The 27,071-nt window shown below is 48.9% G+C and overlaps 1 protein-coding gene across 2 annotated transcripts; it reads right to left on the minus strand.

Annotated features, from left to right (window-relative positions):
* Positions 1-713: 713 nt before the first annotated feature.
* Positions 714-18,425, minus strand: sncga (synuclein, gamma a). 2 transcript variants are annotated; one of them, XM_078428457.1, is made up of 6 exons: positions 18,198-18,425; positions 17,452-17,765; positions 12,481-12,522; positions 12,258-12,385; positions 4,604-4,699; positions 714-1,177 (listed from the first exon to the last, which is right to left on the minus strand). In XM_078428457.1, the coding sequence occupies exons 2-6, from the start codon at positions 17,570-17,572 to the stop codon at positions 1,166-1,168; spliced, it is 399 nt and encodes a 132-aa protein (XP_078284583.1). In that variant the 5' UTR covers positions 17,573-17,765; positions 18,198-18,425; the 3' UTR covers positions 714-1,165. The 2 variants fall into 2 exon arrangements, with proteins under 2 accessions (XP_078284583.1, XP_078284582.1); XM_078428456.1 differs by having other exon boundaries at positions 17,452-17,822.
* Positions 18,426-27,071: the final 8,646 nt, after the last annotated feature.

Genomic DNA, 27,071 nt, shown 5'->3' on the forward strand with positions numbered 1-27,071 from the left:
GTGAGCAGCTTTAAATAGCTGGGAGTCCACATCACAGAGGATCTGACATGGTCAACACACATTGCCTCACTGGTGGGTAAGGCAAGGCAGCGCCTTTACCACCTCAGACAGCTGAGGAATTTTAGAGTCTCTCGGAGGATCCTTCAGTGCTTCTACTCTGGGGCTGTAGAAAGCATCTTGTCCAGGAACATCACAATCTGGTTTGGGAATAGCTCTGCAGGCAGATACCATTGTTCTTGGCCGCATGTTGGGCACAGACATTGTGGGCCGAAGGGCCTCTTCCTGTGCTGTACTATTCTATGTTCATTGCTCTGAATTGTTCATGAAACAAAATAAATTTGCGCGAGCATTATTAACAGATGAATTCAGAGCCTCTTATTGTTTTTAGTTTTAGTTTTAGAGATTCAGCGTGGAAACAGGCCCTTCAGCCCACCGAGTCCACGCCGACCAGCGATCCCCGCACACTAACACTATCCTACACACACTGGGGACAATTTTACCAAGCCAAATAACCTACAAACCTGTACTTCTTTGGAGTGTGGGAGGAAACTGGAGATCCAGGAGAAAATCACAGGGAGAACGTACAAACTCCGTACCGCCAGCACCCCTGGTGGGGATCGAACCTGGGCCTCTGGCGCTGTGAGGCAGAAACTCTACCGCCGTGCCACCTGGCATAGAGTTGACATTCACAGGACAATAAGGAGGATCAATGATTGCAAGTTCATGTTAATCTTGATTTTATTATAAAATCTCCCAAGTGCTCGTGACAGTTAAATGCGATGCAGGAAGCAGGGGAGGAGAACATGCACAGCACCATCACGAGTTGCAACGTTGGTGTAACCGGGTGACGAGAAGCAGGCTTGGGCGTGTTTCGATGAAGGGCCGTGGTTGGAGAGACAGGTAGCTACAAGGAGATCGTGGCGCAGGATCCAGCGGCCAGCAATGGAGGAGCGAGCCACTGCCACACGGGCCACTGGGGGAGACTTACAGGATGAGGGTGAAGGCGTGATTGCAAATGCAACGACTTGGAGCAGTTTTACGACTATATCTTCAGCTACAACACATGGTGAACCCTCTGGTCCTTGATTCTTTGTGGCAACACTGGCGTGGAGGTGTAGGGCAAGGGGCGGGCACACCCAGAATCTTCCAATAAACCAGCAGCTGCTCATTTTCCAGTCTGCAGGGAACAGGAAAAGAAATAACTCATTAGTACCAGCCAGCCTGAGTCACAGTTACTGGAACACACACCACAACAGGTCTGTCTGTAAGCTCAAACACCATTTAATGTCTAAATTAAAAGCCGAGGGCAGAAATCCAATACTTCACGCTGCCTCGGCAAGACCGCCAGCATAATCAAGGACCAGTCTCACCCCGGTCATTCCCTCTTCTCCCCTCTCCCATCAGGAAAGAGGAACAGAAGTGTGAGAACACACACCTCCAGATTCAGGGACAGTTTCGTCCCGGCTGTTATCAGGCAACTCAAATGTCCTCCCATCAGCTAGAGTGCGGTCCTGACTTCCCGTCTACCTCATTGGAGACCTTTGAACTATCTTTAATCGGACTCTACCTTGCACTAAATATTGTACCCTTTGTATTCCTGCATTTGTACATTGTGGTAGACACAAAAAGCTGGAGTAACTCAGCGGGTCAGGCAGCATCTCTGGAGAAAAGGAATAGGTGACATTAAGGGTCAAGACCCTTCTTCAGACTCGACCCAAAATGTCACCTATTCCTTATTTCCAGAGATGCTGCCTGTCCCGCTGAGTTACTCCAGCATTTTGTGTCTATCTGCAGTTTAAACCTGCACCTGCAGTTCCTTCCTACATTGTTCAGAGACAGGCTTGCTTGCACATGTGCGAAAACTGCCCTTAAGTTAAAGATAAAGTCACCATCCTATTCATCAAAAAGATTTGGTTGGAAATAATTCAATAGAAAAATAAAAGGAAGGAAGGCAGAATGATAATATGTTATCCGGTTTATTATCAATGTATCATATCATATCATATCATATATATACAGCCGGAAACAGACCTTTTCGGCCCACCAAGTCCATGCCGCCCAGCGATTCCCGCACATTAACACTATCCTACACCCACTAGGGACAATTTTTACATTTACCCAGCCAATTAACCTACATATCTCCAACATTCAATAAATAATTCTGAAAGCAGTTTCAGTTTAGTGTCAAGATACAGCGTGGAAACAGGCCCTTCGGCCCACCAAGTCCACGCCGACCATCAATCACCCGTTCACACTAGTTCTATGTTATCCCACTTTCTCATCCACTCCCCGAACACTAGGGGTAATTTACAGAGGGCCAATTAACCAGCAAACCCGCATTTCTTTGGGATATGGGAGGAAACCGGAGCATCCGGAGGAAACCCCTTGCGGTCAAAGGGAAAACGTGCAAACGCCACACAGACAGCACCCAAGGTCAGAGTTGAACCCAGGTCTCTGGCATTGTGGGTAGTCACTCTACTAGCTGTGCCGTTTCAATCAAGGTTACGTTCATATTTTACAAACTCTAACCTGCTTTCATTTAAATGTATTTCATCTGCTCAGGCAGATGTCATCCGTACTTAGTTTAGTTTAGATTAGTGGATACAGCGGGGAAACAGGCCCTTCGGCCCACTGAGTCCGCGCCGACCAGAGAGCACCCCGCATACTAGCACTACCCTACACACTAGTGACGATGTATAATTTTACTGAAGCTAATTAACTTACAAACCTGTACGTCTTTGTAGTGTGGGAGGAAACCGGAGCACCCGGAGAAAACCTATGCAGTTACAGGGAGAACGTACAAACTCCGCACAGACAGCACCCGTCCACCACAGATCATACTCGGGTCTCTGGCACTGTAAGGCAGCAACTAGCCCGTTGTGCCACAGTGCCACCTTGTACCCACTTGATGGCAGCCAAAGGCTGGTGGTGCGATTCACCTACAAAACATGAGGTACACAGCCTGCAAAGGGGGCAGGGAGACACACCCACCATCAACGGGTTGGACGAAACATGGCACTGGATTAGCAATTAACCAGGAACCTCAGCAGAGATCCAGCCTCTTTGAAGTCCAGTTCTGCAGCCATCTCCGTTCACCTGCTTCTATCAAATAAGGTCGTATCGGGATCGCAGAGAGGACTGGGTTGCTTGTAAAAGGGAGCTGGGACCATCCTCGGCAGCTATCCGAGCAGCACCAGAAAGCTCTGGTCCACAGCTTCACCAAGGCAGCTTGGCCAGACTAAACCTTGGCCCACAACATGGGTGGCAATCTGGACTCTACCACAGGTACATTGTTGCATGAAGGCTGGTTCAACAGTTCAGCAAATTCCAAAGTACTGTCAGTTAACTACTGATAACACCCCCTGTCATTACTTAATTACTTAATGTTATTACATGAATAAATGAATGAATGACTGAATAAATGAATGAATGAATGAATGAATGAATGAATGAATGAATGAATGAATGAATGAATGACCGAATTAATTAATCAAGCAATTAATTAATTAATTAATTAATGAAATGAAACATTATCGTCACATATACATGAGCATAAACATATACATACCATTTACCTGTTTGGAGTCCTTCGAAATATCTTTTTTTGGACTTTACCGGACTTTATCTTGCACTAAACATTATTCCCTTTATCCATGGCCAATGTGGATGGCTTGATTGTAATCATATTACAATCTTTATTACAGTCTTGTCACTGAGTGGGTAACATGCAACAAAAAGCTTTTCACTGTACCTATGTTACACATTGTTACACATGTCAATAATAAACTGAACTAAATTAATTAGATATAATGTGATCTATGAATCAGGGAATGCTATTTGTATTCTAATATTTGTATAACCAAATTGGTTATAGTGTAATTTTGATTGGCAACTAGAGAACCAGTTAAAAGTTCCTTTGGAAATTGACAAGCAGAAAGAAAGCTGTCTTGGCACAAACAGTCCGGAGGAAAAAAGCTGTTTCAAGTAACCTGCTCACAGTGATCAGTTTCACCACAGGAGCTATGGAAATTGACAAGAATGACTCCTATTGATAGTTGTGCAACATTATTCTACTAAACAATGTAACATGCAGCCTTTAGTACTATTAGCGAGCAGTAACAAAAATGAACATACAACTATTATTTTTGAAAATCCTGCAGGAAAAAAATGTTGTTATCACGAGTCTGAACCTCTAGCCCCTAACCCTCTTTCCCCCGTTGAGTAATTAATTTTAGAACATGTTTTTCTATAACCCTCGGTTTCTTAGGACCACTAATATCATGTTTTAGCAGAATAATTTGCTCTTTCTAGAGTTTAGCAATGTTAAATGATTCATTCAGTTTCACTTATATGGATTATGCTATTGTCAAAGCTCCTAAACCTTGTCACACCCTCCTGACATAAAAATATAATATCAAGTGTCCATATGGATTAATCAGTATCATACCGTGCCCTCTATCAATGAGCTGAATTATCAGACTGGTTATGGCCAAAGAGAAAGAGTTGAGCTTTAAAGAATTATGGTTGAACTGAGAGGGAAGGGAATGTTTCGGGATGAAGGAAGAGATGGGTAGAGAAGAGGTCCTCATGGGCCAACCCTTACCTCTTCAGTTGCCTCTGTAGCTTCCACCAGGGGTTCCTCAAAGGACCGTACTTGCCCAGTCACCTGGTCAGCTGGGACTTCTCTGCCATGTTCATCCTAGAACAAAAAAAACAGAGATATTTGGTCAGCCCTTGGTGTGTAGAGGAAGAAAATCCCTCAGCAGGGGTCTTTCCAAGATGATGAGATCCATGCCTCTCCACTATGCTCTTTATAAAGTTTATACGTTCTCATAGGTTTATAAAATCCAGGAGGAGAATTAAGCCATTTGTCCAGGTTTACTCCACCGTTCAATCATGACTGGTCTGTCGTTCCAACTCAACCCCATTCTCTTGCCTTCACTGGACTCCTGAGGAAGAGTCTCGACCTGAAACGTTGCCTATTCCTTTTCTCCAGAGACGAGGATTGCCAACTTTCTCACTCCCAAATAAGGGACAAAAGGTGACGTCACCGCCCAGTGCCCCACGAGACCTCACCCAGCCAGTGGCGACATGCTCCCGCTCCACCAATGGCAGCCGCCCGGGCCGGGAGGCGGGTTGCTATGCAACCTCCATTAGGCGGCGCCCGGGCCTCGGGGCCTATACTGTCCGGGCCCACAGTGACCCGCGGGCCTAACATGGGACAAGGGCAGTCCCTTATGGGACAAACCAATTTAGCCCAATATACGGGATGTCCCGGCTAATACGGGACAGTTGGCAACCCAAACAGAGAACCCTGCCTGACCCGCTGAGTTACTCCAGCTTTTTGTGTCTGTCTTCATATCAGATATGACATGAGATCAGATATAACAAATCGGCACGGCTCACTTGCCATGCGCCCCACATAAGTAGAAGATCTCAGCATGTCTGTGTCCCTGAATATTTTCACAAATTAATCTGCACCACAAATGAGTGTTGTATTCACTGGAGCAAAGAGCTGGTGATAACCAGTTAATATCTGCTCAGTGACAGATAAAATGTTGTTCATTATCAAGAGAGAACCCTCCCACCACACACCTTTTCAGACGCCATTCACTGGAACATAATGACACAAACACCATTTCAATTATGAGATTTATGATCTTGCGGAACAAAAGACTTTCAGGATCAGAGGCAATAATAGGTTTCTCATTTCTGCAACCACTAAAACCTTCTCTTGAGCTTTTTAATGTTTTCATTCTTATGTTCCTTTTTCTTTTATGTCACTCTCTCTCCTAATTAGATACTCTTTCAGTAAATAGATGCAAAATGCTGGACTAACAAGCAGCATGTCTGGAGAGAAGGAATGGGTGACGTTTCGACTCAAGACCCTTCTTCAGACTGGGTTAAGTTACTCCAGCATTTTGTGTCTATCTTCAGTGTAAACCAGCATCTGCAGTTCCGTCCTACTCTCTTTCTCTGTAATTCGTAATTCCTCCCTAATGCCTTCACTGCCCTATCTATATCCATTATTCTAAAGCCTGAAGAATTATTCTAATTATTCGGTTCCAACTCAAAACGTCACCTATTCCTTTTCTCCAGAGATGCTGCCTGACCCGCTGAGTTACACCAGCTTTTTGTGTCTGTCTTCTGTATAAACCAGCATCTGCAGTTCCTTCCTAGGCATTCTATAGCATCACCAGGTTTGAAGAAGTTTCCCCAATATTCCTACCTATAATTCTGGTGCAAAATGTCAGCGTTTTGGGGGGGGGGGGGGGAAATTTGTCAAGAAACGTGGCATGATTTCGCAAGTGGAAAAAACTCGTTCAGAGCCTCTCAGTCTTTCATCTGTGTGATAATAATCATATAACGCAGAAATGCACCCTTAGAACAACCTCTTCCATTCTGTTCGTGAAGACGATAAAATGGATGCCGATCCCATTTGCCTGCATCAGGCACTTATCCCTCAATGTGTAGGAAGGAACCGCAGATCCTGGTTTAAATCAAAGATAGACACAGAATACTGGAGTAGCTCAGCGGGTCAGACAGCAACTCTGGAAAAAAGGAATAGGTGACGTTTCAGGGTCGAGTCTGAAGAAGGGTCTTGACCTGAAACGTCACCTATTCCTTTTCTCCAGAGATGCTGTCCGACCCATTGACAACCCACTATGCTTTTCCTATCCAAGTACCTGTCTATAGAATCAATGTTGAAGAAACCGTGTCTGCTGAAAACCAGGGGCATCTTAGAGTGTTATAGATGGTCAATAGATGCACTAGTGCTGTGATGAAGGAGACACACCATTCACCAGACAGATGTCTCAACTGGATAAGTTTACATCCAGATCAAAGCTGGGGACATGGGTTTAATGTGAAGGGGAAAAGATTTAATAGGAATCTGAGGGGTACCTTTTTCACACAAAAGGTGGTGGGTGTATGGAACGAGCTGCCAGAGGAGGCAGGGACTATCGCAATGTTTAAGAAACAGTCAGACAGGTACATTAATAGAAGATAGGCACAAAAGGCTGGAGTAACTCAGCGGGTCAAGACCCTAACGTCACCTGTTCCTTTTCTCCAGAGATGCTGCCTGACCCTCTGAGTTACTCCAGTTTTAGGTGTTTATCTATGCTTTAAACCAGCATCTGCAATGTCTTCCTACGCACAGGTACATGGATAGAACAGGTTTGGAGGGATATGGGCCAAATGCAGGCAGGTGGGACTAGTGTAGATGGGACATGTTGGCCAGTGTGGGCAAGTTGGGCCGAATGGCCTGTTTCCACGCTGTATAATTCTATGACTAGGCTGAGTTGAAATCATTTTTATTGAACTGCTGCTCAATGCTCCAGCATTTTGCGTCGATTTGCTGATAGCTCGGAATTAAAACGAATTCAAAGCCCAGAGTCGAGAGCCGGCACTAAACACTGCAGGTATTTATTCACAAAATGCTGGAGTAACTCAGCGGGACAGGCAGCATCTCGGGAGAGTAGGAATGGGTGACGTTTCGGGTCGAGACCCTTCTTCAGACTGATGAAACGTCACCCATTCCTTCTCTCCCGAGATGCTGCCTGACCTGCTGAGTTACTCCAGCATTTTGTGAATAAATGCCTTCGATTTGTACCAGCATCTGCAGTTATCTTCTTACACTAAACACTGGAGTTCAGCTTGCAGCCTGCACTGTTTCAAGAAGTGAATGCACCAGTTAGGGTTCACTGTCCCAGCTGCTGATGTTGGGGCAGCAGATTGCTGGTCGCAAGATGCCCTGAGGGAAGCTGCAAACCTGACACCTCTTGCCAGCACTGAAGGGGTTAATCGGGGGGGAGGGGAGGGGGGGTGGGACGACTGGTGCCACTCCTCCCACAGCACCACTGCGTCTGCATTGCAGTGCACTCCTCCCTGAGCCATGCAGCAGAATGGGAGGCGTGTTAAATAATGCAGCGTCAAGGGCGGCTGGAGGAGAGGAGGCAGCCGGGTGCCTTAGACAGCAGCTGGACCTGCTGCCCCACACAACACACCGCCAGGAAACATCTGCACAGGGAAAAAACACCACTGCCTGGGACCAGAGCTGACATTACTCTAAGCTCGACACAAAATGCTGGAGTAACTCAGCTTACTCTGCCAGTCTTTCACCAAATGCAACAGACCACACTGCCACATGTCAAGAGGGCCGGGGACCAGAGTCTGTATCTCTAAACTAAATAGTCTTTAGTTTAGAGATACAGAGTGGAAACAGGCCATTTGGCCCACCTTGTCCGTGCTGATCACTGGTTCTATCCTACACACACACGGGACAATTTACAGAAGCCAATTAACCTCACTGTGTGATGGATGTTTCTTTTTTTTTTGTGTGTTTTGTGTTGGTTGGGGTTGTGCAATTTGCTTATTTGATTGCTCTTATTGTTGGACTGTGGGTGACGAAATCTCGTCCAAAAAAACAACTTTTTTTGGACGAGACAAATAAAGATATCCTGAATCCTGAACCTGTATGTCTTTAAAATGTGGGAGGAAACCAGGGCACCCGGAGAAAACCCACGTGGTCACTGGGAGAATGTGTAAACTCGGCACAGACAGCACCTATCGTCAGGATTGAACCCGGGTCCCTGGTGTAAGGCAGCAACTCCAACCGCTGGTTCTTTGTAACTTAACTAAACTTCACAGCGTGTGGCTCATTGTGGATCTAATGTCTCAAAGCAAGACCCACTTTGATTAATTTGATTGAATGGTACACCACGCAAACAGGATCTTTAGCCCACCGAGTCCACGCCAACCCCATTCATCACCAGTGCTACCTGATCCGACTTTGGCATCCACTTTCTTCAAGGCAGGGGCAGTTTGCAAATGCCAATTAACCTAAAAAAAACCCACAAGTCTTTGTGATGTGGGAGGAAACCGGAGCACCTGGAGGAACCCCACAGGGTCACTGGGAGAATGTGCAAACTCCACACACACACACACACACACACACATAGCACTCGACGTCAGGATTGAACCCGGGTCTGTGGCGCTTTGAGGCAGCAGCTCTACCAGCTCGCCCAATTTCATTGCGTCCTCCCCACATTTTTTCGTTTTCATCAATGCCCTTTTTAAAAAGTGACATTGCCTTCTGCTGCCTTCCTGTTTGTTGTTGGAGATGCCAATGCCTGGCAACTCTATGTGTATAAAGTTGGCCACATTTCTTCCTCCATTCCTCTGCTTATTATGTTCCTCTGCTCTGACCTATTAAGCTTTGGCAGAAATGCCCTTCTCATTTGTTCCCTTAACCATCTCACGTCTGGAGCAGAGTCCACACTCGTCTCCAGCCTCACCAGATGATTCCCAACCCCTTAGTTCAGAGATACAGCATGGAAACAGGCCCTTCGGCCCACCTTGTCCGCGTTGGACCATTGATCACCCTAGTTCTGCACACGAGGGGCAATTATACAGAGGCCAATTAACCTATAAACATATCTTCGGGATGTGGGAGGAAACTGGAGCACCCGGGGAAAACTTACAAGGCCAGGATTGAACCTGGGTCTCTGGCGCTGCGAGGCAGCAACTCTACCAGCTAAGCCACTGTGCCACCCTTCTCCAAACCCTGCAGATTTACACACAGCTGCTCTCTCTTAGGGATAAGAATGGGCTTGGGCCGCAGAACCAGTGAAAGATCCAAAGATAGACACAAAGTGCTGGAGTAACTCAGTGGGTCAGTCAGCATCGCTGGAGAAAATGGATACATGACATTTCGGGTCAGGACCCTTCTTCAGACTAACTCTTCTGAAGGGTCCCGACCTGAAGTGTCACCTACCCATTTTTTCCCAGAGATGCTGCCTGACCCGTTGAGTTACTCCAGCACTTTGTGTCTATCATTGGTATAAACCAGCATCTGCGTTTCCTTTTCATGAGAGAGATGGATCCAGCTGGCTCTGCTGTGAAGAGCCAGGCTTCTGCTCCATTCATGTCAGTGGTTGGAATGTGAAATGGGCACCTGATTCATTGTTGCCTAAGACCAATATCACTTTCTGAAGAAGGGTCTCGACCCAAAACGTCACCCATTCCTTCTCTACAGAGACGCTGCCTGGCCCGCTGAGTTACTCCAGCAATTTGTATCCATCCCTTTCTCCCTGGTCATTTTCAGCCTGGTATGGGTCCCTCTGATATGGTCAGAGTTCAACCAGAGTGGCACGGTGGCGCAGCGGTAGAGTTGCTGCCTCACAGCGCCACAGACCCAGGTTCGATCCTGACTACGGGTGCTGTCTGTACTGAGTGTGCTCGTTCTCCCCCTTGACCGCGTGGGTTTTCTCCGGGTGCTCCAGTTTCCTCCCCACACGCCAAAAATGTACAGGTTTGTAGGTAGATGGGCTTTGGTATAGATTGTAAATTGTCCCTAGTGTGTAGGATGGCCCCATTGGGGCAGGAAACTGGAAGTGTCCTGAGCTAATTCTGCTACCACCACCATCTATTGTACAAGTGATGGCTCCCGCTGATTGTCCCCGGAAGCTTGCGCCCTTTTCGAGGGCGATGACAGCCATGTAACATTTGAAACATGGATGATGGACACGAAAGAAGAAGTGTATGGGATAGTGCTAGTGTATGGGGATCGCTGGTCGGCGCGGACTTGATGGGCCGAAGGGCCTGTTTCTGCGCTGCATCTCTAAACTAAACTAAGTGGAACACCTCCTGCTCCTCACGTGAGTTGTGTGGATGTGACCCAGACTTGCCTCCCACACTGTTTGCACTGCGGAAACTCTACTGCAATGATTCTCCAACAGCACGAGTAAATGGACTTTCATTGCCACTCAGGGAATTAGATTTAAGGTGGGCACCTCGGTGAAGAGGTGGCACTTTGTCTAATAAGGCCGTGTAAAGTGGGCAGCAGGATTGAGAATGACCAGTTGTGTTTTTTTTCTTTGTTTCAATGAGATCGAAGAGCCTTCTGCCAATAATCTCACCAGCTCATTGCAAGATGCAGAATGTGCACTAGGGACAATTGAACAACTTGCTGCAACCAATTAACCTACAAACCCGTACGGCTTTGGAGTGTGAGAGGAAACAGAGAAAAGCACTCAGAGAACAAACCGAGTCTCTGGCGTTGTAAGGCAGAAACTCTACTGCTGCGCCCACAAACTATTCACAACAGTATCCCTGAAACTGTGAACTCAGTGACCTTATAGGGAGATCCTTAACTCCACAATATAGCACAAGGGTGCTTCAGAGTACCATGTCATAGTCAGGCAGCATGAGAACAGGCCCTTCGGCCCAACTTAGCCATTCCGAACAAGATACAACATCTACACTAGTCCCATCTGCCCATGTTTGGCCCATATGCCTCTAAACCCTTCCTAAACTGTCCCTGTCCAAATGTCCTTTAGATGTTGTTATAGTATTTTAATATTGTTCTAGTAATGTTGGTTTATAGTGTCTCTGCTCGTTACACGGTTGCAGTTGTACGCGTATCAATGTGATTATTGGGGACAGCTGCTTTAATCTTTAGTCTTTAGTCTTTAGTCTTTTAGTTTTTTAGTCTTTAGTCTTTATATGACTGGGCCAAATTGCCTAAAAACCAGGCGTTAAAATCCCACGATGCTTTGAGAATTGATGAATGGTCTAGAAATTAATAAAAGGTCTTCCAGCAATAAAGGACCCATGAAATTATTAAAATGTTGGGTTGGCAAATGTCCAGGGAGGGGATTGATTGCTCCTACCTGACCCTGACCTCTGTGGGACTCCAGTATCTGTGTAATTGTGTCTGAAAAGCTGCGATGTAATCAAAGTTGCAATTCGAGAGAAGTCCAAACCAAGTGGAACACCTCCTGCTCCTAACGTCGTGAGTTGTGTGGATGTGATCAATGTGTAGGAAGGAGGCAGGGTTCCAACCTGAAACATCACCCACTCCTTTTCTCCAGAGATGCTGCCTGTCCCACTGAGTTACTCCAGCACTTCATGACTATCCCAACCATCAATTGCATGGGCTAACTAGCAGTGAACATTATATCCCAGATCATTCATGGTGCCTCCACCACAAGAATTATTTGTTATGGTTTTGGCTGCTTTTGCAATTAAAAAAAAGGGATCATCAATGTGTGAGACACAAAATTACCATGACTCTATTTTAGAAGGATGTGGGCCAAACGCAGGCAGGTGGGACAAGTGTAGATGGGGCATGTTGGTTGGTGTGGGCAAGTTGGGCTGAAGGGCCTTTTTCCACGCTGCATGACTCTATGAGTCTCAGCCAAGCCTGGGATTAAGAGCAATAGGTTTGGATCTGGGTTTTGAAAGAGGGGGCTCACCAGTTTCACCACCCCAGAAGCCATTGCCACATTCTCCGCTCCTTCCACCGTCTTGTTGGCTACCGTGTTGACCCCGGCCACCACCGCCCCTCCAACCATGTTGGCTTGCTCCTTGGTCTTCTCAGCCACTGCCAACCAAACAAGAAACACGTCTCAAAACACAGGCCCCAAGAGAGCCGGGGGGAGGAGGGCATTTGGTGCTCGTTACCGCGTTATCGATTACCTGTGTTCACGCTTTGTACAACACCCTCCCTTGTTTTGGTGCCTGTTTTGAGGAAACAAAGAATATAGAAGTTATGCTCGTATAAGAAAATAACTGCAGATGCTGGTACAAATCGAAGGTATTTATTCACAAAATGCTGGAGTAACTCAGCAGGTCAGGCAGCATCTCGGGAGAGAAGGAATGGGCGACCTTTCGGGTCGAGACCCTTCTTCAGACTGACCCATTCCTTCTCTCCTGAGATGCTGCCTGACCTGCTGAGTTACTCCAGCATTTTGTGAATAAATAGAAGTTATGCTAGAGCGGCTCAGCTACTTCAGAGACAGAGACGATAGTGAGAGCTCACCACGCTTTAGTTTAGCTTCAGAGACACAACATGGATCGGCCCATCGAGTCCGCGCCAACAAGCGATCTTACTGTACACCAACATCATCCAACACACCAGGGATCGTTTACAATTTGTAACGAAGCCAATTAACCTACAAACCTGCACGTCTTTGGAGTGTGGGAGGAAACCGGAGCACCCGGAGAAAACCCACACGGTTTTATCTTGAATATCTTGAAATACTCTTGTAGAGTCACGGGGTCACACGGCGTGGAGACAGGCCCTTTGGCCCAACTTTCCCAAGCCGACCAACATGTCCCATCAACACTAGTCCAACCTGCCTGCGTTTGGCCCATATCCCGCTAAACCTATCCTATCCATATCTGTCCAAAGGATTTTTAAAATGTTGTGATTGGACCTGCAAATATTCTAGTGTTATTATTTAACCTACTTGTCGTGTTTGTGCGGTCATTTTACCAGGAGTTCGACCCCCGCGTAGTCAAACTCACAGTGGGCACTTGGAACAAGTTATCCGAAGCCCAGCCAATGTTCCGCTCGATCCTGTGATCATCTCTCTCCACAGACTGGAGTCGAGGATGAGGGAGCCGCTGGCAACTGCGGACACGAGGAGTGGACCGGTAAGGAACCGGGTTATTGCCTCCAGCGCCTTCACGATACCCCAACATCCAGTCGCTTTTCTGATGGGTGTCTTGATGGTTGGTGAGCTACCCTTTGAACCACTGGACCAGGCAAACTCCAGCCTTCTCTAAGGTGTACCCTCAGCTTTAACAGTACATTCCTCACATCAGCACAGTGGCGCAGCGGTAGAGCTGCTGTCTTACAACAGCAGAGACCTCTGCTTGACCCTGACCTACGGGCGCTGTCTTTAAGACTGTGTGGTCTATGAGAAAAGAAAATTCACGTGATAATAACGCACCATTGAACCATTGAGTTTTACACGTTCTCCCTATGACCCCGCGGGTTTTCCCCGGGTGCTCCGGTTTCCTCCCACACTCCAAAGAGGTGCGGGTTAGGAGGTCAATTGACGTGTAAATTGTAAATTGTCCCGAGTGTGTGTAGGATAGTGTTAATGTACAGGTAGGTGATCGCTGGTCGGCGCAGACTCAGTGGGCCGAAGGGCCTGTTTTCATGCTGTATCTCTAAAGTCTAATCCCTGCTGTGGTAGTCATTGGAGGAGGAATTAGCGGCCGGCTATGCCACACACACAGTCCATCGGCAGTGGGCAATTGGACACAGTATCAGAGGCCCGACCAGTGTTTCACCTTGTGGTCACCTCTCTTCCACAAGCAGTTTGTAAAGAAAATACTTTCTCTGTGCGTTTGCACTCCACACAGGTGACAATAAAAGCAGCATTGAACCGATGACTCTGCACTCCAAACCACACGGCCGAATGGGCTGTGGTTCTGATATCCCACACGCCTCTATCCTGCTGGTTTGAGCAGCCGGGTTGCAGGCAATCAAGGGTCACTTCTTAATTAATTAATTATTCCCAATTCTTGATTGGACTTTGGAATGCAGAAGAGGGGCAGAAGACAGATTTTAAGTCAAATGGACTTTTAGTAAAATGGGATGCAATAAAGCAGGTTTACGTGAGCAAGGTGCAGAGGCCAGATAGAATTACACGATGCCGAATATTTCTTTACTGTGTTTTGATGTGAAGTGCTGCTGATTTGATTTGCTGCTTGATCCTATAAATGTTGGATGTGGAGAGGATGTTTCCACTAGTGGTAAAGTCTAGGACCGGAGGTCCTAGCCTTAGAATTAGGCCATTCGGCCCATCAAGTCCTCCCCACCATTCAATCATGGCTGGTCTATCTCCCCCCCCAACCCCTTTCCCCTGCCTTCTCCCCACAACCCCCGACACCCGCCTACTAATCAAGAATCTGTCTATCTCTGCCTTAAAAATATCCACTGCCTTGGCCTCCACAGCCTTCTGTGACAAAGAATTCCACAGATTCACCACACTCTGACTGAAGAAATTCCTCCTCATCTCCTTCCGAAAGGAACGTCCTTTAATTCTAAGGCTGTGACCTCTGGTCCTAGATTGATTGAATGGTGGGTTTGATCACACCCATCCCATCGGTCGCTGATAACAGCGGCTCATTCCGGCTCCTGGTTCACATCCAGCTTGTTCTTCCCCTCTCCATCCCCACCCTCCCCTCATCCCATTCCCCCCTTCTCTCCCCCGTCCTCTCTCTGCCCCCCTCTCTCTCTCTCTCTCCCTCCCCCTCTCTCTCTCTGCCCCCTCCCTCTCTCTGTCTCTCTGTCTAACCCGGCTTGCCCCCCTTCCTACCGGGGGGCAGCTCCAATTCAACCCGGGGACTGTGTCCACGGGGCCGTCGGGAGGGGGAGAGGGAGAGGGGGCTTCGGGAATATCGCCAGGAATGTGATTCCGTTTGAAGCCGGAGAGAGGGACGGATGAACCACGACCGCCCCGACGTGGCAACTCCAACAGCCTGACCGCCGGAGAAGACGGCAGGGGAAGAGAAAATACATTGTGGCCGTCCATCACAGTGAGGAGGTGACTGGAGGAGACTCACTGGGATGGATGTTTCTTTTTGTTTTGTGTTGGTTTGTGATTGTGTGTGTTATTGCTTATTTTTATTGCTTATTTCTATTGGTCTTATTGTTGGACTGCGGGTAATCTTTAATTTCACTGCACGTTTATGTGTATGTGACAAATAAAATTGACTATTGACTATTGACTATTGATTATTGACTATCGTGTGGCACCGGCAGAGATCCCAAACACGTGCAGGAAAGAACTGCAGATGCTGGTTTACACTGGAGATAGACACGAAAATGCTGGAGTAACTCAGCGGGTCAGGCAGCATCTCTGGAGAGAAGGAATGGGTGACGTTTCTGGGGCCGAGACCCTTGTTCAGACTGAAGGATTGAGACAGGAGTACAGAGTCTCGTAGCCAGTGTTGAGGTGGAGGGAGCGATGCGGGCGGATGGCGACCAAGCTTGGAGCTGATGCGCATTTGTGAGCGCTCGCTGCAGGATGTGAGATGGGGAGGGGGGGGGGGGGGGGGGAGGAGGGGTACAGCCCAAACGATGACCAGGGGAGGGTGGGGTCGGGGTCGGTGCCGGTGTCTGCCCAAGCGAGCGCCAAAGATAATGTCCTTGCATTCCCCAATCAATGCCACGCTGATCCAAGTGCCGGCGCTCCGAGCTTGGCCAAGAACATCCAGCACAAGCAACTGCAGATGCCGACATCCAGAGCAAAACGCAAAGTGCTGGAGGAACTCAGCGGGCCAGGCAACATCTTTAGCTTAGAGATACCCCGTGGAAACTGGCCCTTCGGCCCACCGAGTCTGTGTCGACCAGCGCATTAACACTTTCCCCACACACATTGGGGGCATTTAAAAAAAAAAGCAAAAGCCAATTAACCTGTAAACCTGTACGTGTTTGGAGTGTGGGAGGAGACGGGAGCACCCGGAGAAAAGCCACGCGGGTCACGGGGAGAAGGTACAAACAGCGCCCGTAGTCATATCATATCATATCATATATATACAGCAGGAAACAGGCCTTTTCGGCCCACCAAGTCAGTGCCGCCCAACGATCCCCGTACATTAACACTATCCTACACCCTGTGTGGAGGGAAATGGACAGGTGGGCTTTGGGGTCGGGACCCTTCTGCAGACTGGGGTCCCCAACAGAGGTCCATCCCCCTCCACAGATGCTGCCTGGCCCGCTGAGTTCCCCCCCGTGTTCAGCCCAAGGGCACCGCGGCCGCTGTTCTTTGCTACAAGGTGCTGGAATGACTCTGCGGTTCAGAGGCAGCATCTCTGGTGAAGACGATAAAGGTCCCTTCATCGTCTCGGTGAATATTGGCAGTGGGCTTCTGACAACTGGAGGCGCCGCCCAGGGATTGTTACCCCCCACCCCCCACCATCCCCTCCAGCCCCGGGACCCCCGGCAGGTAGATCTTCCGAGGGGATTGTGGAGGTGGATGGTTTCTCAGGACAAGCCCGGGGCCGGAGCGGCGCTCGCAGCCTCCAAGGTCACTCCTGAGGCGAGCGAGGCGCGGCTCCACCCGCCCACTGCACCAATACAGCGCTGCCCCACGGCCGGGACACGGGGGTGGGGGGGGGGGTATTCCGGGGTCTGGCCACTGAGGGTCATCTTTGGGGGGATTGGGGGGAGGGTGATGATTGGGGGGGGAGTGAAATTAAACCCGAGGGGGCAACAGATTGGTTCACAGCAGATGGGAAGGAAACAGCCCTAATATTGTAATGAATGGGGAGCGGGCGGTGGGTCCGGTTAGACCCGCTGGTACCCGCAAAGTCACTTCCCAAGGGGGGGGGGGGGGCGCAAGAGAAAGGATTTGCCTCATCTCCCCCCCATTCCCCTTCCTCTGGAAATGCACCCTCCCCTCCAATCCCCCCATCCCCCTCCCCTCCTATCCCCCGAATACCCCCTTCCCCTCCTATCCCCCCTATCCCCCCTCCAATCCCCCCGTCTTCCTGCCCCTCCTGCTATCCCCCCCTACCCCCCTCTCCTATCCCCCCCTACCCCCCTCTCCTATCCCCCTCTCCCCACCCCTCCCCCCCTCCCCCCTCCCCCCTCCCCTCCCCTCCCCTCCCCTCCCCCCCCCCAACCCCTGCTTAAATGCAAGTCCTCACCTACATACATGACCCCTTCTTTCGTCCTCTCCGCTGCATCTTGCACGCCCTGCTTGGTTTTCTCCGCCGCCGCCACCACTCCTTCCTTGGCGAACGAGAAGCCTTTTTTCAGGGCGTCCATGTCTGGAGGTGCGAGTGTTGGGAGGTGCGAGTGTTGGGAGGTGCGAGTACGAGTAGTGCGAGTAGTGAGAGTGTGAGCTCCGAGCGCCTTTCCCCGTGAAGGTCTCCCAGCGAATGTCCGACACCACCGACGCGCTTTCAGCAGCGAGCAATGTGACTCCGCCGCCTCGCACCCGGTATTTATGGCGTGGCCGCTGCAATATTAATGACATCGATCGGGGGAGGGAGAGCGATAGGACTGGATGTCTCCGCTGGACCGTTTCCAGGAAGGAAGAACACAGGAGGTTGGAAGCGCCGCAGCCCACCAACAAATAGACCTGGTCTGCCGCCGCTCCTCTCGCTCTCTGCGAGGGATGGGGGCTTCTAATCCCCCCCATCCCCCCCCCATCCCCACCCCCACCTCCACCTCCCACCCCCACCCCACCCCCACCCCACCCCACCCCCACCCCACCCCACCCCCACCCCCACCCCTACCCCCACCCCTACCCCCACCCCACCCCCACCCACACCAACATTAGACCACAGGTTTAAGATGCACCTTGCCGGTCTAACCTTGCCACCCATTCCTTCTCTCCCGAGATGCTGCCCGACCCGCTGAGTTACTCCAGCATTTTGTGAATAAATACCTTCGATTTGTACCAGTATCTGCAGTTATCTTCTTATATAACTGAGTTGAGAAGCTGGTCGATCAGATTAAGGATTCTGTGCTAAAACAAGATGGAGACGGTGACTCAGCTACAGGGAGAGGATGCGACTGCAGACGCTGGTTTACACCGAGGATAGACACACCATGCTGGAGTAACTCAGCGGGACAGGCGGGGGAGAAGGAATGGGTGACGTTTCGGGTCCGAGACCCTCCTGCAGACTGAAGGCACCTATTCCTTTTCTCCAAAGATGCTGCCTGAGCCGCTGAGACACTCCAGCGTTTTGTGTCCACCGACAGATTGAGGGTGGCCGGTTTAAGAATATTGTTTCTTGTTGTAATCCCATCACAGTAATAAAGCCTTTGACTCCCTGAACTGAGATTGCAGGTGGAGGTTTTCACTCTGTGTGGCTTTATTCTGCAACATCAGCACCCGGGTCGGGTTGGGTCTGACCCGGCTCGATCATTGCAACCCCCTCCGTTACTTTTGCACCCCCCTTCTCATCGTGCTCCATCAACATAAGGTCATTAGTGATAGACGCAGAATCAGGCCATTCGGCCCATCCAATCCACTGCCATTCAATCACGGCTGATCTATCTCTCCCTCTTAACCCCATTCTCCTGCCTTCTCCCCATAACCTCTGACACCCTCACTAATCAAGATTCTATCAATCTCTGCCTTACAAATACCCATTGATTTTCCTCCACAGCCTTCTGTGGCAATGAATTCCACAGATTCACCGTCCTCTGACTAAAGAAATTCCTCCTCATCTCCATTCTAAAGGAACGTCCTTTGGTTCTGAGGCTGTGCCCTCTGGTCCTAGACTCTCCCACTAGTGGAAACATCCTCTCCACATCCACTCTACCCACGCCACACTGTATCTATCGGCAGGGAGGGTTGGAGATGGAAAGCCATGACCAAAACCCAATGCATATTCCCCAACTCTGCCCCCCGGTATCTCTAAACTAAACTAAACTAATCAAGCTATCCACATTGGGCACAAAATGCTGGAGTCCACAGTGTACAGATACACGACAAAAGGAATAACGTGAATAACGTTTAGTGCAAGACTAAGCCAGTAAAGTCTGAGCAAAGATAGTCCGAGCGTCTCAGGTGAGGTAGATGGTAGTTTAGCACTGGCATCAAGTCGGTGGTAGGATGGTTCAGTTGCCTGATCACAACTGGGAAAAAACTGTCCCTGAATCTGGAGGTGTGCTGGGAGAGGGGGGAAGAGTGGGATGCAGCTCGTCCATGATCGTGTATTACGCTGGCCTTGCTGAGATGAGAGTTAAGGCGTGAGGTGTAAATGAGTCAATGGAACGGAGGTTGGTTTGTGTGACGGGTCAGAATAAATGATATTGCCAATAATCAAACAGTGTGGATGTATATATATATATATGTATATGTATATATATATCCGCACTATATATATGTATATATATATATATACAGAAAAGTAAGCAAGTTGGCAAGTTTTTAACAGATTTATAGCTCTTTTGTGCCAAGTATCCCAACAAGCACTTTGGCAATGGAGGTGTTACTTTTGTACGTCCCCCTCAACCCCATTCTCCTGCCTTCCCCCTGTGACCTTTGATGCTCTTCCTAATCAAGAAGCTGATGCCTGCACATAATTCTGCACATAACATGCAGCGGATGTGGCAGATACAAGAGAGTCCAAACATAGTGCAGATTGATAAAGAAGCATGTCTCTGGAGCATGGAAGCAGCTTCCTGGGTGTTGAATGATGATGGGAGAACATATTGTGCAGAGAGGAGTCATTCTGACTCTTTACATGCCCCAATGGAGGTTTAGCCTCTCTCTACACCCCATGTTTGGGACCAGTCAAGTTCATTGTCACATGCACGCACGGTGAGGTACAGGTACAATGATAATCTTACTCGCCGCAGCGTCACGGACACGTAGATTCACAAAGACATCCCACATCCATGGCTCCCACACAGACCAGGTATAAGGTGGCTCAGCGGTAGAGTTGCTGTCTTACAGCGCCAGAGACCCGGGTTCAATCCTGACTACGGGTGCTGTCTGTACGGAGTTTGTACGTTCTCCCCCTGACCGCGTGGGTTTGCTACGGGTGCTCCGGTTTCCTCCCACATCTCAAAGACATGCAGGTTTGTAGGTTAATTGGCTTCTGTAAATTGTCCCCAGTGTGTGGGATAGAACTAGTGTAGGGGTGATCGTTGGTCGGCGCCGACTCGATGGGCCGAAGGGGCTGTTTCAACGCTGTATCTCTGGACTAATGCCAAAGACATGTGGGTTTGTAGGTTAATTGGCTTCTGTATCAAAGAAAAATGCCCCTAATGTGTAGCAGTGGGATAGCATAGAACTGGTGTTCATGGGTGATTGAAGGTTGGCATGGACTTGCTGGGCCAAATGGCCTGTTTCCATGCTGTATCCCTAAACTCTAAAACCATAAATTCACATCAATTCTACAAGACTGAAATGAAAACGACTGGGCAACCCCCCCCCCCCCCCCCCCCAGTCATTGTTCCCTCTCGTCTCCCGCCGGCCTCGCTCCTCGCCATCCCCGGCTCCATCCTCCCTCCCGCCCTCTGGTCTTCGGGAGGGCCAGCAGGGAACGGCTAGGCGGGCCCCTCCTGAAGCCACGATCCACCGGGCAAGAGCAGTAGCCTCCTGGGACCTTCAGCCACCCGTGTCATCCTGGGAGAAGTGGAGCTGAGAGCAGGGCCAATGTTGGTGAGACGTCATGGAACATCGCTGGCTGTCCTACACACACAGCGGATAATGTACAATTTTTACCGAAGCCAATTAAGCTACAAACCTGTACGCCTTTGGAGTGTGGGAGGAAACCGGAGCACCTGGAGAAAACCCACGTGGTCACAGGGAGAACGTACAAACTTTGTACCAAGACCACCCGTATTCAGGATCGAACCGGAGTCTCTGGCGCTGTAAGGCAGCAACTCTACCGCTGCACCACCCCAAACTGCATATAGTATTATCTGATTTGATCGGATAGTGCACTTTTTAAGAAAGGAGGGAGAGAGAAAACGGGAAATTATAGACCAGTTAGTCTGACATCAGTGGTGGGGAAGATGCTGGAGTCAATTATAAAAGACGAAATTGCGGAGCATTTGGATAGTAGTAACAGGATTGTTCCGAGTCAGCATGGATTTACGAAGGGGAAATCATGCTTGACTAATCTTCTGGAATTCTTTGAGGATGTAACTAGGAAAATTGACTGGGGAGAGCCGGTGGATGTGGTGTACCTCGTCTTTCAGAAAGCCTTTGAGCCTAATAGGAGATTAGTGGGCAAAATTAGAGCACATGGTATTGGAGATAGGGTACTGACATGGATAGAAAATTGGTTGACAGACAGAAAGCAAAGAGTGGGAATAAATGGGTCCCTTTCAGAATGGCAGGCAGTAACTAGTGGGGTACCGCAAGGCTCGGTGCTGGGACCGCAGCTATTTACAATATACATTAATGAATTGGATGAAGGGATTAAAAATACCATTAGCAAATTTGCAGATGATACAAAGCTGGGTGGTAGTGTGAACTGTGAGGAAGATGCTATGAGGTTGCAGGGTGACTTGGACAGGTTGGGTGAGTGGGCGGATGAATGGCAGATGCAGTTTAATGTGGATAAGTGTGAGGTTATCCACTTTGATGGTAAGAATAGCAAGGCAGAGTATTATCTGAATGATGTCAAGTTAGGAAAAGGGGACGTACAACGAGATCTGGGTGTCCTAGTGCATCAGTCACTGAAATGAAGCATGCAGGTACAGCAGGCAGTGAAGAAAGCCAATGGAATGTTGGCCTTCATAACAAGAGGAGTTGAGTATAGGAGCAAAGAGGTCCTTCTGCAGTTGTACAGGGCCCTAGTGAGACCGCACATGGAGTACTGTGTGCAGTTTTGGTCTCCAAATTTGAGGAAGGATATTCTTGCTATTGAGGGCGTGCAGCGTAGGTTTACTTGGTTAATTCCCGGAATGGCGGGACTGTCACATGTTGAAAGACTGGAGCGACTAGGCTAGATAGAGCTCTTAAGGATAGCGGAGTCAGGGGGTATGGGGAGAAGGCAGGAACGGGGTACTGATTGAGAATGATCAGCCATGATCACGTTGAATGGTGGTGCTGGCTCGAAGGGCCGAATGGCCTCCTCCTGAACCTATTGTCTATTGTCTATTGTTAAACAAAACCTTTTCACTGCATACCCGTGACAGTAATAAACCAATGTCAATTTATCCGAAAGAAATATCTGTGGAATCAGTGGAATTCTCTGCCACAGAAGGCAGTGGAGGCCAATTCACTGGATGTTTTCAAGAGAGAGTTAATTTTAACTGTTAGGGCTAATGGAATCAAGGGATATGGGGAGAAAGCAGGATTTTGGATGACCAGCCATCATCATATTGAATGGCGGTGCAGGCTCGAAGGGCCGAACGACCTATTCCTGCACCTATTTTCTATGTTTCTATGTTTCTAAATGCTAGCTTTATAGCCCCAGACCAGAGCTGATCGCTCTCAAAGTCCTGACACCTCCTGCGTTTTGTCCGGATGCATGGGACAGAAACGTAGAACGTCTACAGACTCTAACACGTCCATTGGAAGCCCTCCCCCCTCCCTCCTCCCCCCTCCCCTCCCCCATCCCCCCTACCCCCTCCCCCTTCCCCCTTCCTCCTCCCTCCTCCCCCCACCCCTCCCCCTCCCCCATCCCCTCCCCCTCCCCCTCCCCCTCCCCCCTCCCCCCATAAACATGGCATGGCCCTGCTGGCTGACTTGACAGCTACTGAACAGAACATGATAGTAAATCAATGGCAACACTTGCAAGCGAAAGGGATTAGTAGCTGCAGGATACTAAGAACATGAATCATAAATGCAGCGTCACTCTGGAGAACCAGGTAGCTCACAGCTCCCCTTCCCCTCAGGGTGGTCTGGCATGTGTGGGTGCAAGGTTGTCCTCCAGATTAACCTGGCTGAGATAGTCATGGTCCCACCTCGCAGACACTGACAGCCGCACCAGCGACTGTCGGAATAACAACGCTACACATGGGCGACATTAAATCTCCACTTTTTATTCGCAAGAAGCAAGAAATAACCCGCCAGACAAAGCGAACAGTCAATCAACGTGCAGGAAGGAGCTGCAGATGCTGGTTTACACCGAAGATAGACACAAAATGCTGGAGTAACTCAGCGGGTCAGGCAGCGTCTCTGGAGAGAAGAATATTTTCAATCAGAAGAAGCGTCTCGACCCCAAATGTCACCCATTCCTTTTCTCCAGAGATGCTGCCTGACCCGCTGAGTTACTCCAGCATTTAATGCCTGTCTTTAATCAAGTTACTCTGCGGGCTCGAAGTTTGCAGCATTTTTATATCAGTTTTGAGCGCATAAATGTAAGTCCTTAGACTTTCGACCTGACAGTGTGGAATCACGCCCTTCAGCCGACTGAATCCACACCCTATCCTACACACCAGGAACAGTTTACAACTTACAGAAGCCAAATAACCTACAAAGCTCCACGTCTTTGGAGTGTGGGAGGAAACCGGAGCACCCGGAGAAAACCCACGCCGTCACAGGGAAACCGTGCAAACTCAACACAGACAGCACCCGAGGTCAGGATCAAACCTGGGCCTCTGGCGCTGTTAGGCAGCAACTCTACCGCTGCAACACCGTGCCACTCAGACTTGTTACAATTGTGTTCCGGCATTCTGTAAGATAGACGCAAAATGCTGGAGTAACTCAGCGGGTCAGGCAGCATCTCTGGAGAAATGGAATAACTCAGGTTAAGACCTGAAACGTCACATATTCCTTCTCTCCAGAGATGTGCAGGAAAAAAACTGCAGATGCTGGGTAAAATCGAAGGTAGACACAAAAGGCAGGAGTAACTCGGCACCGAGACCCTTCTCAGACTGAAGAAGGGTCTCGACCCGAAACGTCACCCATTCCTTCTCTCCCGAGATGCTGCCTGACCTGCTGAGTTACTCCAGCGATGCTGCCTGAATCTGAGTTACTCCAGCATTTTGTGTCTATCTCAGGTGATGAAGTTGTTGAGTTTGTGGGCAGCTTGGATCTGACAGGTTCAGCTTAGCGCAGACGGGCAACTTCACTGGAGGAGAGTTCAGTTCGCACAGAACAAAGGGCTACCCATGTTTAAGACAAAATGGAAGAACAGCTCAATATTCAAGAGAGAATTAATTTAGCTCTCAGGGCTAACAGAATCAAGGGATATGGGGGGAAAGCAAGAACGGGGTACTGATTCTGGATGATCAGCCATGTGCTGGCTCGAAGGGCCGAATGGCCTACTCCTGCACCTATTTTCTCTGTTTCTATGTTTCTTCCCACAACTCCCACAACATGAGAGTGAACAGAGGCTGTGAAACAGAGCACCCAGTGACAGGCCTACAACCAGAGGATTTTAATTCAATTTTCAGAATGTTTCCACTGTTGGTCAGGCCAGCATTTGTCGCCTATCCCACACGACCCTTGAGATGGAGGTGTTCATGCGTCACCTCCTTTGGTCACTGCAGTTTTGGCAAAGGCTTCCCCACAGCTCCCTCAGGCAGGAGATGCTGGATTTAGTCCAGCGCATATTTCATGTGACAAAGTGACAAAAATCGAACATATCCATGGTCTCCAGAGATGCTGCCTGACCCGCTGAATCCAGGACTTCATGTCCTTTTGTGTAAACCAGCATCCGCAGTTCCTCGTTTCCACAGGAATGAAGTGGTGTTGGGAATCACAGGCTGGGATCATCTGCCACGATTGCATTCAATGGGTGGCCGAACTAAAAGGGCCAAATGGCCAGCTTCTGGCGTTGCCATGGACACAGGGAAGGAAGTTCTCAATCTCTGTGATGAATTGGCCAGGATCTGCTGTAGTGAGCAACGAATTCTCTGCTGAGTTCGCTGTGCCTGTGTTCACGTGATTTATCAAGTCTGGTATTGATTCTCCAAACTTGGAAAGTGCTGGCTCAGCATCTCCTGGCCATTTAATGGTTCTCCTTTTAAAGAAACCCCAATAAATAGCAGCAGCTGTCAGTTACCAGTGCAGCAATGTGTGTGGGCTAATCAAAGTATCAATGAATCTTCAGTTTCTCCACACTGCGATCATTGAAAGCCCATTCAAATGCCATTTCACACTTTCGTTACTCAGGTATCGTGAGCATCCAGATTCCCTTTGTACAGTGCAGATCTTTGAAACAGGGCCAATTTTTTTTTAAAGGAGGAAGATTACTGCAGATTCAGTGAAGCTCTCGTGCCTACAGGAGGCAGCCCTTGCAATAGATGATGCACTCAGTCCATCCATGAGTAACAAATGGTCCTCTTCTTCGCAGACCTTAAGTCGATTTTGTCCATAAGTCGTAAAATGCATTAAAAAAACCCCACTTGGTACGGTAGCCACGTCTCAATGGTATTGTAGTGAATGGGAAGCACGGTGGCACAGCGGTAGAGTTGCTGCTTTACAGCGCCAGAGACCCGGGTTCAATCCTAACTATGGGTGCAGTCTCCTCTTCGGATAGTTCACCTTGTTGTGGTGAAGAGGCCTGTGTGCCCCCATGATTCAGAGAGCGATGCTGTGGGAAGCACTAGCTTCTGGTGGGGCCACCCATGGCGGTATGGTCGAGGGTGAAGGTCCAGACTAAGAACGGTCCAACCTACAAGACCTCAACGGCCGACCAGGCGGACGAAGTTATCTTGAACTCAACGGCTGTGAAGGCGAATGAAGGCTGCAACAGATCTATCAGCTCCAATCGTCTTGGTTTCCTTGCCATTGGAATTAGTTGATTGGTTTGTGAAGGACCGTGTGCTTCTTGGACTGCAACATCAAGTGCACGGTAAACATACACACGCACAGGCGTCTTCGTTCTGACATCAGAACGTAGACTATCATCCTCGACCTCGAGGGACAGCCACGACGATGGGTTCTGTCTGTACGGAGTTTGTTCATTCTCCCCATCACTTGTGTGGGGATAGACAATAGATAATAGACCATAGGTGCAGGAGTAGGCCATTCGGCCCTTCGAACCAGCACCACCATTCAATATGATCATGGCTGATCATTCTCAATCAGTACCCCATTCCTGCCTTCTCCCCATACCCCCTGACTCCGCAATCCTTAAGAGCTCTATCTAGCTCTCTCTTGAATGCATTCAGAGAATTGGCCTCCACTGCCTTCTGAGGCAGAGAATTCCACAGATTTACAACTCTCTGACTGAAAAAGGTTTTCCCCATCTCCGTTCTAAATGGCCAACCCCTTATTCTTAAACTGTGGCCCCTGGTTCTGGAATCCCCCAACATTGGGAACATGTTTCCTGCCTCTAACGTGTCCAACCCCTTAATAATCTTATATGTTTCAATAAGAACCCCTCTCATACTTCTAAATTCCAGTGTATACAAGCCTAGTCGCTCCAGTCTTTCAACATATGACAGTCCCGCCAATCCGGGAATTAACCTAGTAAACCTACGCTGCATGCCCTCAATAGCAAGAATATCCTTCCTCAAATTTGGAGACCAAAACTGCACACAGTACTCCAGGTGCGGTTTCACTAGGGCCCTGTACAACTGCAGAAGGACCTCTTTGCTCCTATACTCAACTCCTCTTGTTATGAAAACCAACATTCCATTGGCTTTCTTCACTGCCTGCTGTACCTACATGCTTCCTTTCAGTGACTGATGCACTAGGACACCCAGATCTCGTTGTACGTCCCCTTTTCCTAACTTGACACCATTCAGATAATAATCTGCCTTCCTATTCTTACCACCAAAGTGGATAACCTTACACTTATCCACATTAAACTGCATCTGCCATGCATCCGCCCACTCACACAACCTGCCCAAGTCTCTGGTTTCCTCCCACACTCCAAAGACGCACAGGTTTGTA

The sequence above is a fragment of the Rhinoraja longicauda genome, chromosome 35, assembly GCF_053455715.1.
Source record: "Rhinoraja longicauda isolate Sanriku21f chromosome 35, sRhiLon1.1, whole genome shotgun sequence".
In the NCBI taxonomy this organism is placed as follows: Eukaryota; Metazoa; Chordata; class Chondrichthyes; order Rajiformes; family Arhynchobatidae; genus Rhinoraja; species Rhinoraja longicauda.

Coding starts and splice junctions, on each gene's coding strand:
- sncga (XM_078428457.1), bottom strand. CDS start 17,572: ATGGACGCCCTGAAAAAAGGCTTCTCGTTCGCCAAGGAAGGAGTGGTG. Junction 12,386..12,480: donor TGTACAAAGCGTGAACACAG/GTAATCGATAAC, acceptor TTTGGTTGGCAG/TGGCTGAGAAGACCAAGGAG. Junction 4,700..12,257: donor CTTCTGGGGTGGTGAAACTG/GTGAGCCCCCTC, acceptor TTTTTGTTCTAG/GATGAACATGGCAGAGAAGT.